The 13,031-nt window shown below is 40.2% G+C and overlaps 1 protein-coding gene across 2 annotated transcripts in view; it reads right to left on the bottom strand.

Annotated features, from left to right (window-relative positions):
* Positions 1-13,031, bottom strand: part of GPM6A (glycoprotein M6A) — a 595,184-nt gene that overhangs the window by 367,756 nt on the left and 214,397 nt on the right. The window contains exon 1 of one of the 2 annotated variants that reach the window (XM_086962449.1): positions 8,919-9,221. The exons of the other annotated variant lie outside the window; for it this stretch is intronic. Within the exon in view, the coding sequence (XP_086818575.1) occupies positions 8,919-9,180 (262 nt within the window). The 5' untranslated portion in view covers positions 9,181-9,221. Of the gene's footprint in view, positions 1-8,918; positions 9,222-13,031 lie in introns of those variants that run through there. 2 annotated transcript variants of the gene reach the window in all.

Genomic DNA, 13,031 nt, shown 5'->3' on the forward strand with positions numbered 1-13,031 from the left:
TCACATCCTGTTAACTAATATTCATATATGCAGATTCTAAAGGACCTATCACACTATTACCAGCAGTGTAGTTGTCTCCAAGTTAATATTCAATACATACTATAGACCCAGTTGATTATAACCCACTACCAGTCCCAAACCCATTTCACCATCTGCCCTCCACTTGAACAAACACTATCACTGATCTTAACTTTAAAAACAATCACGCCCAAGGGACACACCGTAACCCCCACTATGTTGACCCTCACAACATCTCAGTCTATTAGCTACTCGCCTCTCCTGCTTACCTACCATGCCTGTTTTACAAATATCTATTTTGTGTGTCTACTTGTATCACAAAAACCAATCTGAAAACAGGCCCTGATGCATCTTCCTGGTCTGTTGGTAGCACAAGGTATGTTATCACTAGGATATCCCCCCTTCCATTTCTCTGCCTCATGCCACTCTAGCAGCTGTGGTAATACTAGATAAATGCCCATAAGAGCCCCAAGCCTGGAATAGATGCTGATAAGGCATGAGTTATAAAATATACCATAAATTCTCAAGCCCAACCTGCCAGTAGGCCACCCACTATCCTAACTCAGCAATGCTGTTGTGCCCCAATAGCTGACCTCACCTTGTACACCTTGTTGAAAAATAGTGCTACTACAGGCGTGGAACATATGCCAGGGTTCATGAAAAAAAATGCATATGCCTGCAGTTGTAATAAGGCACACTGTCTATTACAAGCAAGAGGTAGGCAAACAAAAAGTGGTGTTGAAAGGAATGCAAGGGCTCTCATTACCAAATCATCTCCAAAACAAGTTACTTAAATAGATCCATCACAAAATACAACACCTTTGCGAGGGTTGTTCCTAGATACTCCTCTATTAGTAACACAATCCTTTTAGCATAGCCAATCATATGGGAAAATACCACAACCAAAACCATAAGTAGAAACGTTAGAGAACATGGGTACTAATACATCTAGAATCATAGCATCATGTTAAGTGTAGTGCAAGCAAACACACTTCTGGTACCCTAGGGATCAATGTTGCAGTCTTTTATTAACCCTTGCTAATGGCCCTCGACTCGTGAGGGCCATTAGCAAGGGTACCTATAGAAACTTTGGGGCAGATTTACAAGGAACTGACGCATCTGCATAGATCGTCAGTTTCCTTGCGCCAGCGTCAAATGTCCTTGCGCCACCAAGGATACGCTGTATTTACAATACAGAGCTCCATGGTGCAAGGATTGACAGATGTGTCAAAGATTCTGACACATCTCTTGACCCAAAAGTCACGCATTACTGGAGTTGTGTCGCAAGCACCAGGCGACTCCAGCAATGTATTTTGATGCCTATACTTACGGGACTGCGTCACTCCTTACACCTGCTTCAAGCAGGCGTGAGGTTTTGACACAATGGCATCCTAAAAGTGGCGCATTGAAATCTTGAGGATTTCATTGCAGAAATTTAATGAGGCCTTCATGCATGGGAACGCCCACCCTGCATACATTATACCTGACACAGGTATAATGTGACGCAGGGCTTTACAACGTGACTTATCTCCCTAGATGCGTCACGTTGTAAATAGGCCGCATTGTTTGCGCCGCCGTTGGGTCAAAAGACATGATGCAATGGCGGCACATGAAGGAGCAAGTGGCATGTACATCTGCCCCAAAGTACCTATAATGCAATTGCATTTGTTATTTGTTTATAATTCCTTCCAGAAAACGAACAAGTCTACAGAAGGTGCAAAAAGCGTCAGCACACAGTAGTGAACAGAAAACGTGGTCTTGCCTCATCGCCCTAGATGGTTCATTCATTTTCCAGTTGTCAAGCATATCTAGGGAAAACTTGTGATATTGAAATTTAGGACATGTACTATGACACTCATATGTGAGCAGGGTCCAAATGAAGGCCCCTGCACCCCCTGCTGTGCAGGTGGACCCGCAACCCTCCACAGTGCTCCCATTCCTTCAAAGGGGTCCCATTCAGCCCAAGGTCAATAAATATCGGTGAAATTTAGGAGACTCAGACACACTCACCACAGTCTGCCGAGGGGCCCATCGTTTTGCCTTACGTCACTGTATGTGATGTTCCTACTCTAAAAAGTTATTTTTAGCTTTTTAATTTGCAATACTGAAAAGAAAATAATACCCTTCGTTGATCAAAGAAAACGAGACCAAGCAGATGGGTCCTTCTGACGTACATGATGCAGCTCAAGGATCACTCAGACGTGACGGACCCTCTGTAGAGACCATAAGCACATTCAGGACTTTGGAGCAGCGCCGAAGTATATTTTTTCAGCAGACCAGACCTTTTAAGATGGGAAGGAATTAAAAAAAAAGCAGTAAAGATGGAAATGATCTGAAAACTCTGCACATAGAGATTTCTGGGATCCCCTTTCCATCTTTAAATGTTTTTAATAATTGAGGGAGCAAAGTTTGCCTTAATTAAATTTCTCTCAAAAAGAATATATTCAAGTTTTATTTGTTTTGTCTTACATAAATATTGGGCCGACCAGACCTAATAATCTCTATTGTATGTAATTGATACAATGTGAGGCATTGTAATGCTAGGCTAGGTTTAATTTTTTCACCCGATGAGTGCTGCTATTAATACTATCACATAATAAGTGAAATTCCACAACATGAAATATATGTGGATGCAGCAGGTGGAGGGTACTTACACCCTCTGCAATTCCATGTGGGACACTGTATTACAAATTCAGAAAACCATTCTGTGCTACACCCAAGCAAGGTGTTTGTGTATGGTCACTATTTACTTCCGCAAACATTCAATGAACACATACCCTACCTTGTGGAAGTGAGCTCGGTGCCTCACTGGCCTTTGAGGTGGGAGGTGGGATGTAGTAAGGGTACAAGAGACCAACGAGTATATGTACAGTAAGAACCTGCCCCAGTTCCAGGGCGTACCAAAAGGCCTCATCATCAAAAGAGGGGTGCAAGGATTCCCCGCCCCACATCCTGGCTAACCCGGCTCTTTTTTTTAAACCTCCCTTTAGTAGCTAGCCTGACAAGAAAGGAAGTCAACCCCATGGCCTTCAAGCTACAATTTCGCACAATGTTTCCTCCATGCTTAAAACTCTCCCGGTGAGCAACTCAGATCTCTTGGCCAACTCAAACCACTCGGCCAGTTTACCCTTTCCTTGACTTGTCGCTTATTGGAAAGGTTCTCCATTATCGTTATGCTCCTGACTACTCCAGTCTCTTTTCCCTTTCCAAATGCCCTGCATACATCTTTTCGATTAAACAGCGCACACATGTTTTGTAGCTAGGTTGCCTTTAAGTAAGTCCACATGCATACATACACATCTACAACATATGTGTCGGCCTGCACTCCTGTACATCGGATCCATGTCTATGAGTCATTTTATTCACTCTACAGTCAGTCTGCGGTCCTAGCAAGTAGTGAAGCCAGTGCCACAATATGGGAGGGGTATTCAGTTGGAGAGCAAAGGAAAGACCCACCATTATAGCAGACTGCAACACGCTGAGGATTGTTTAGCAGGCCCCAGTTCATGGCAGAAGAAAAAATCATGTAGCCCATAAAAGCAAAACAGGTGATAATAGAGAAAACTATCTCGCTGGTAGTTATAAAGTACATGTTATAGTGGTGCTTTAAAAAAGTTTTTTTTAAAACGATGCACATCATATTTATTGATTCACATTTACAGATAGCTAATAGTAAAGATCAGTGTGGGTACACTGGCTTCACAAAAGCAAAGCTCGATGTTTGTGCACTCTCTTTCATTTTCTGAATTAGTTCGACATTTGTCTACATTGCTTTATCACTGCTTTTTTATGTGCTTAAAAACATTCGGCTGTAAAAGCTTTAGAAATGTGTTTTAAAGACTGTTTTTCGTGCTGAAGGAACATGCATTAGAGAGCCCTCCTTCAAATGTACATTGTTTTACAGGTCAATGTTAGTAACTCATACATTTGGTATTTCAATAATTATCATATATTGTTCTCCAAATATATGTAAGAAACATCCTAGTGCATTTAATATGACTTGATGGTCAATGGCAACACATAAGAGGTTATATAATGCTCCAGAGCGTGGAGGCGAGTTTTGAGCTTCATTTTTTTCACCCGAGCATTTGATGTGCTCAAGTTTGTAAAGCCGGAATCACACTTCTGTTGCCTCCATCAGAAAAGCTCAGTCAAGTTGTCACTCAACACCAATGTCCCATTGCCGTAGGCATGCACAAGGTCAATAAACAAATACCGCACTTCAATCTCTGACAAATGTTCTGTTCATTCGTAGGTTGAGGAGTGCACTCACATATATTATAACAGACACCAGTGCTGGAAGGCCATTATTCACAGCGGACTTGTTTTGAAGCAATTTCAAAGCACCCTAATTGGAATGCGGATAAGAGGCCCTTGGTAGCATAGTCTCCTTTTAGCTAAGTCACACCATATTGCTCTTCTTTGATGAAATCATTCTGCAAGAGGCATCATTCTGAGGAAAACCTAACAAATGTCATTTAGACAAGTGGTGTTCAGAATACTCTCCCTGTGGTGCTGCTAAAGTGAGCCCATGATTAGAAAGGGATAACCGGATAGGTTGCAATCAACTGGGCTTTGGTCTTCAATCACACAGACTTTGCTGAGGGTGATGCATTTTTCAAGGGATGAGTTCCTGCAGAATACTACAACCAACAACCTGAATAGATTCGTAAAAAAATGCATTCATTTTTAATTCTGTAAGAATTTTTTTAGCAAAATGATAAACTTTTCAAGTTAATAAAAGGATTCATAAAATAGTAGGAAGCAACACATGAAAGACACTCACTGATTGCAAAACTAAACACTCTGATGTAGCCCTTACACGCATATACAAAGTGTGTGTGTCCAAGCAAGGGTATTGCAAACCTACTCACTTTATCAGGGGCAAATAATATTCAAAAAGAAGCAATGGTTATCTCTGTTTATATTTGTTGCCAGCTAATCTTGTGGCATAGATACTGATTCGAAATCCAAGATTTATGTGCAGTTATTTCTGCAAACATCTCCAATGAGACAAACGGTCAATTTACAAAAACGTGCAACATATTCTTTGGGGTAACACTTTGTAGGGACTAAATAAATCCGTTCCAAAGCATTGCACAGACTGTCAGTTCAAAATACTGGAACACGAGGAGAAAGTCTGAAAACAAAGCGTTTGTTGTTAGTGGCACAGCATGCACATTCTTTAAGCTTCCTGTCCACATAAGTGTCTAGACAAGGCCACCAATAGATCACTCACACTTGTCTCTCAGTGAAAATAGCACCCACATGCGTCATATGCATCAAATCTAAAATGTTCTCCATCAAACTCTACAGAAGAACCAACTTGTCTCCTTTTGTTAAAATGTCATCCACCCTCAGACAGCTCATTGAAGATTTTCAAGAAAGGTTGAAGTTTCAATTTCAAGATTTTTTCTCTAGGTCATTGCTTGACCAAATAATTCAAAACCTCTATGCTGACCTCACTTCAAGCCAATGTCACTCACGCTATATAAACAGCTAAATTTGCTCCAATCTCTGAAATTATCCATGATCCTTCATACATCGTTAAGCGCATCATCATTCTCTTCAATCAAAGGTTAGGCAAACAATCAGCCTTAACATTTTCAACGCTCAGAATGTAGTCAACTTTGACAATGACTTCTATGTCCTTAACAGAAAGACTGGCCTTTCATGTGGTTGGTTTCTTTATTTTACCATCAGACGAAATGCTGATTAGGGGTGATTATCTGTCTTCAAAATGAATGAAGGTCCCTTAAGATTGGATCTAAATTTCTCTATGCTCCAAACACTGGCAAATCCTTCCTTTTCAATGACTGAATGCCTCCGCTGTACTAGTTAGTTTTAAAGTTCTGGCTGTGAACCCCACAATGAACTCTTCTCTCCCTTGAAATTGATTCAAAACAGCCCTAAGGCCATAGGCACTCCAATCAGTCAGAACACAGCTAAAACTACCTTCCAAAGAGGATTTACAAAGCTGATGCTCCCAAAATCTTTTTTATATCCTGGTATGGTTTCTGACAATTATTATCCTAAACATAAGCAGTGTTCCTCTGGAGTAGAGGTCTAAAGCATTCTGTCAAATTTGCAAAACCTAAAATGAAACGTAATTGATCCCTTTCTAAAGAGGTAAAAAACAAACCCAGAAATTAACGTAATTTATCACTGTCAACTGGGAAAGGAGTTATAAATATATGGTTAATTGAATGGCTTGGGCTCTATTTCATATTCGGTGAATGCATGGCCCAAATGATTTGTAGTGAAAAAACACACTTTTTTTAAGTGATTCATCATTCACACAAATTTGAATACATTTGCTCACTGCTTCATCATTGTGCTAAACATCTTTTCCAAATTCAGAAGATCAACGTGGAATTTCAGCAGTATTACTTAGTTTTTTAAACAATACCAGATATGTCACTTTAAAAATAATTATGCTGTGGATGTGAGGCAAAAAGGCATGTGGCAAACTGCTAGGTATAACCTTATGTGATGAACATTGTTAAATAGAAAGATTTCTGATTTAGAATAAGCAGGTGGTCTGATCCTTTAAGAGCCAATTTTGTGAATCACTTTGCCTGGTGTATCATGGCAAGGAGTTTTTCCATTCTGGGTAAAGGAAAATGTATCTGCCTCATTGATTTCTATGCAGTATCTAAACCCAACTGACTTCTTGTAGGCTAAAGCAATAACCTACAGAGAGGCATTTACTTGTTCAATGAGTCCCTGGTTAAGCATGTCTTGAATTTGTTTTTCGAGAGTATTGCAAACAGTATATGTTGCATAAATTGTGCTTCACTGGAATATGATGTTTTTAAGTTTAATAGTGAGCATAAAATCAGACTTTCCCCGAATCTGTTATTGAAAAAGATCTTTATCCCCACTCATTAGATGAATTTTCTGGGCAATTAAACATGTTCCTTTTCCCCAAGCCAAACAACCATTTTTAAATCAGACTGGTGCCACCATCCAAAAACACTGAATCCCGTTGTTGCTAAATAAATTTTGTATTGAATTGCCCTGTCTTTAAAAGCAATGTGAACCCGAAATTAACCATGTGTATCCATGTATTTCCTTTAAACACTACAAATTATACATCAGGAGGTAAAAGTACTTTGTGAATCCAGTCCTTTCTCAGGATTGTTCACTGAGTTAATAGGATTTCTGGCACCTGAATCAACCAGTAAATTAATGGCTTTTTCATCACCTGAGACTCAAATTTTAGGATCTTCACACTTCTGGTGAAAGGCTGTTGACATTGGTTGAAATTATGTGAACCACTAACACAATTTCATTCATATTTTCACAGATGTTATTTTCACTAGCTTTTGCCTTTTTAACCATTTTATGTCTGTGTTTAACAATGGTTCCACCTCTATAAACCTTTCTAAAATGACCAATCTTACCACATTTTCAGAAAACTTGTTTAATAGCAGGACAAGTTTCAGAATTGGCTAAAAGCAATACCGAGCCACATTTGCAGCATAATGTTATTTTTGACTTACGTGTGATATTTTGTTTGGCCATATTACTTGAGACTGGAATTTGTAGCAAGGTGTTTGTTGATTTTTGGAATGTGTTTTGTGCTGCAGCATTCACACTACCATGAGAACCTTGAACAATAGGTGATACATTTAGTTGTCTAGCGTCCCCATCTGATGACTCAGTGCTTCTTGCATTAGTAAGAACTTTGTCCAGTGAGTGATTTTTGAAAGTTAGGTGTCTCTCCTGGGCCCTTTCTGAATGGCACCTAGTCACAAATTGATTATAAATTATTTAGGAAGTAAAGCCTTCCAACTCATGTTCTTGAGTTAAAACTCATAAGGCCCCCGAGCACATGTAACAAACTTATAAAGATAGCCAACTAAATGTTTCTGTTCTTTAAAATACTTTTTAAACTTGTGTTAAGGCAGTTTGAAATTATTCCAAATTGCCCTCATTTTGCCCCATACATGGGAGATAGCCATAACATGTTGACCTTAATTACTGTGATAGTAGTGCAATACATTCCTTTTACCATCAGCTCTATATCCACGGCCAATGGTAAATTGCCAGTATAATGGAAGAATGGTGGAGAGGCAACTGCATTTTGCATGAGACAGCATCTAATACAATGATGTAGTAAATAAGCCACACTGTACAACTTGCTGGTTCTTGTTAGTGCAAATCGTTGTAAGATGGGTAGTAGTCTCTTTACATGTAAGTCAGTGTGTGCAAATCACAGAGGAATCTGCATAGCATCGAACACTAATTGTGTGCACATGACATCTAATAAACCTTTGAAGGCTTGTGAAGTTGGTGATTTGCCATTAATCCAGCATATAACGTCATGGAAGCAGTAAGACATTGCTGTCTCTATTAAGTAACTGCAGTGTGTCGATACAAACATACTGATGTGACCCTTGTGTCACTGCAGGCTCTTCCGGTCGGTGCAGAGAAGCGAAAACAAGTTTTGCATCAATAAAAAATGGGACGTGGTAGAGGAAGTGTGGTGTTTACTTCTAAAACAAAATGCCACCTGACGCCTGTGCTAAGGTAACTAGATCTGAGACTCAGTTGAGGGAACCTACGTGTAACTAGCATGCTTCCGAGGCCTACTGATAGAAGCAAGAGAGAGAGATCAAATGCACTCAGCACGACTAGTAGAGCACATGGACAGCAGGCATGAGGGAGCAAACTCACAGAACACAGCACAACTGAGGAAGAACAGACGCCAGAGTGGGGAGGTGAGAGCATGAGGGTTCTAACTTGTTGTTTTAACGTGCTAACGACAGACGACGAGATTGAAATGAAATGAGAATGAAAGAAGCTAAATAAAAGTGTAAATAAAGTTGAAAGTCCTTTAAGGCGTGGTTAAAGCGCCAGGGTTTCCCATGTGGTCTGGGGTCACCAGAACTCACCTTCAAATGGCATCACACACACGTCTGGGTAGCACTGCAGAAGGCTCAAACGAGGGCCCGGGAGACAGATGTGCCCACTACTCTCGTCGCTTTGAAATGATGGAAATTCAGAGATTAAATGATGAAACGAGTAGGTGTATGGTACAGCACAGGAGAGGCTCACCTCCCAGTCGGTAAGGCAGAAATTCACCCCAAAACGTATCCCAGTAATTCCATTCCCTGAGTGTTCATGATGCAGGAACTTCATAGAACACAACCTCATCACCTCAGCACCCCACACATTTTACCAGTTGCTTAGTGAATAAATATGAGTGCAGAAAAAAGTGTGTTCTCGCAGAACTTCCTGATTCGGCTGGGAGCTCTCATTGGTTGAATGGGACCTGCCCCCATTCTTTGAAGTGCACTTCAAGATAAGCAAGACCTTGACTTCAGGAATAGGTGAGCATGCCTTTAACAAAGTGGCAAACAGAAAAAGCTGCGTGCTCTCTTAAATAACCTGCTTCCTGTAGAAGTAGAATGTCACCAACAGTTAGAAAAATTGTGCTTCATTGAAATCTGGGTGAGCTATAACTTCAAATATGTCCGCTAAATTTAGAGAGTAATAGATGGATTAAAACTATTCAAAAACAATTAAGATGTTTTCTTTGCTCCAACATTATTTCCATTCCCCTCTTCTCCAACCTTACCTTAAAGGTCATGTCACGAAAAAGCACACACAAGCATGACCAACACCTCATTAAAACTTGGGTATAAATTAGAATTAAATATCATTCTAGTTAAATGAGAATCAATTGGCTGACTGTTGAGATGACTTCCAAGATCAATGCGCTGATTTACAGAAGCTGTTTTAATGCATAAATCAGCTGCAATTTATTCTGCTTCGTATTGCACATTGCTTAGTGGATGAAAAATGCAATTTAAGCATGTCAGGCTGAGCACATACCTGTCTAATAAAATATGATTATTGCAAAACGATGTGGTATGAAGTAGAGAGAAACAACGATAAAGTCATGAGACAAATATCGAAGGAAGATTGTAAATACATACATTGACTACGATACAAGTTAGTGACACGCGAACAGAGTAAACCAGGAACTGAAGACCAGGTCTAGAACCTAAGAGTGATGCACAGATTAAATGTATATACACGTGGAGCCTTATCTTCTGCCGAGAGCAACATTTCATAAAGTATTTCACTTGGGGTGGTAGAAGGGGCAATATTAGCATGTTCATAAACTGGTGTTCATGTGCTCTCAGGCAAACCAAAGTCAATGTTTATACTATAGGTAAATAACATTTTCATTCACATCTACCGAGTGTACTGTACTGAACTGCATTTTTGCATCGACTTAATTATCTTTTTCATCAATGTGTGTTAGAATGACAGCATATCGAGATAATACTGCCTGAGAATGTGCTGCATAAAGACATATAATTTGCCTTTCCTTCCGCGTAATTTATGTTCCCGTGCGTGACACATGAATTAGTCCTCTAATGCGAGATAATTGTAGTGGCCCTGGTGGAAGCTGATGCAAGATTTGATGCTAAAAAAACAAAAACGTTTTAAGTGTTCCCTCTTTTTTTAATGTTGCATTACCAGTGCATTTTTAATTTGCTGAACGAATAAAACTCGAAAGGATTTTACCATTATTTCGGTGGTACAAGTCTAAGGTGGTGGGTACTACTTGTATAGCGGTGGCCCACTCAGACAGCTTCATTCTCTTAGAAAGCACTCAGAGAGGGTTCACTGTACCTAGAATCTGCATGTGTTCTCATCCGTTCGCTAGGTTGCTCTTTTCAACCCACTTCTCTAGACCATTCAGAATTCTGCATTGCTCCTAAGTGCATAAAATAAATATGGTTCTTGAAATTTCCATGAGACCTACAGTAGCTTTAATAAAGTGTGGTATTGATTGTGGAGGTGTGCGCCGGTATAGGCAGAAGTCCCAGAGGGAGCACTGGCTGAGAGACTTAGGGGCCGATTTACGAATTGGTCACACAGTGCACCGCAGTAACCTTCCTGTGCTACACTACATGAAAAGGAAAGGACGGGCATGAGTGTACCGTATTTAAGGCAATCCTGCCTTTTCCCCTACGCTAGTGAACCTTTGGCAGCGTAGCGTCAAAGCAGTCACACTTGCACCATGGTGCAAGGATGCCTGCGTTGCATGTAGTACTGTTTTTGTGCAGGAAGGAACACCTTCCTGCACAAAAACAATCCAGGGATGCATATTCCTCTTTCTATGTGTGCTGCAGCATGCAGTACACAGAAAGAGAAAGTAACCAGAACAAATGCAAACATTTCTCCTCGTTACGCCCACCTGGGAAGGCATATGTTTTTGCTGCATTCCCAGGTTTATCAATTCTAGTACATCTGGGAAGGTATAAAAAATCATGGGAGTTGCGTTTTAACACCCATGCAACGCACATGGAATGCCTCCCTTGAGCAGAGTAACGCAACGCAGCAATTTGCTCTATGTTGCTTTACTCTAGATTTATGGAGCCACTCACAAAGTGGCCTTGTGTGGCTTCATAAATCTCATTTAGGACTTGTGCTACTCTTGCACCACCTTGTGTGGTGCAAGAGCGATGCAATTCCACTCATAAACAGGCCCCTTATTATACTATAACAAGCAATTAGAAATAGATGCTGCAGAATTGCAGAAGAAATCCAGGCCTTGGGGCATATGGGGACCTTTGAAGTTGTACCTGCTGGCACAAGCTCCAGGCACGAGTTTGGCATACAATTCAATACAATATAATACAGTGAGATTTGTAAAGTGTGCAGCTGCCCAGCCAGGTGTCCTGGCCCCAATGGCATGGAGCGAGGGCAGGGACATTCAGGGTGAGGACTCCTTAACTACTAATTGGTGGTTTGTACTATATTGTGAAGGAACCATGTCTCTAACCTATGACTAATGCAATGTGCAATAATATGTATTAAGAACTGTGAGTGTACTGATACAATATGTACATAATGAAGTTCCTTGAATTTGTTACTTTTGAAAATTAACCTCATCTGTGCGGTGCCGATTTACCGCCGGTGCTGGGCCCTATTGTAAATGGGTGTGGTCATGACGGAACGGTTCCGTCATGAGCACAGCTCGACCGATGCTCATGACGAAACCGTTCCGTCATGAGCATCGAAAGGGTTAAATAAAAGAAAATCATTTCTGAAATACAATGAGAGGGAAGGGCCGACATTGCCCAAACTATCTACTTGGGGGGGAACATTTTGAAGGGGTAGTGGCCAGAAGATTCCACCAGTTTTGGAAAAGGTTTTTGAAATGGGTGGATCAATCCAGAGCCCTACAGATAGAGAAGGGTACTTCCTTGTCAGTCCACAACATGCTGACGAGTTCACAGGGAGTGTCCTGATCAATCTCTTCTTGTTTCCATGCAGGATGGGATAAAAAATCTAGTAATTTATTGAAGTATACAGCTAAAACCCGTCACTTCTCTCACAACACCAGATGGAGTGATGTAAATCCAGGCTGGTTCTTGGAGCTATTTGAGAGGCTTATTATACAGAAAATTACATACAGATTCTAAAAATATACTCAATAATTATTGAAGAACAATTCTGTAATTAGACCTTCTGAAATATACAATAGACAATTTAGAGAAAAAGAAAGCATGATAATTAAGTGATGTGAACTTTAGTTCAGTCTTACTACATCCCAAAAAGCCTCCCTTTTAGACAGTGGGTCTGATTTAGAATTTAGAGAACAGGTTACTTTGTCAAAACCATAACGGATATCCTGTCCTCTTAATTACAAGTGTCGTAGGAGATATTGCACTTGTAATAAGGTACAGGTGATGACCACCATGGTTGTGACGGAGTAACCAGTTTGCCCAATTCTAGATCATCCCCATTGTCATTACTTTGACCAATATCCAGCATAAATACAGGAGCACCCTAAATTACCTGAAAGGACACATTGTGCGTTATAAAACCTTTCAATAACAATTAAGCAATTATTCTATTGTTTATTAACTGCGTCTTTGGAAAAGAAAAAAAATTACTATATTAATAAATCCTCAGGGAAGCTTGAGATAAATTCCAGCAGTACAAACAGTTTTCAAGGAAAAAAAACATACAATCCCCAAACC

The sequence above is a fragment of the Lissotriton vulgaris genome, chromosome 3_1 (assembly GCF_964263255.1).
Source record: "Lissotriton vulgaris chromosome 3_1, aLisVul1.2, whole genome shotgun sequence".
NCBI classification, from domain to species: domain Eukaryota; kingdom Metazoa; phylum Chordata; class Amphibia; order Caudata; family Salamandridae; genus Lissotriton; species Lissotriton vulgaris.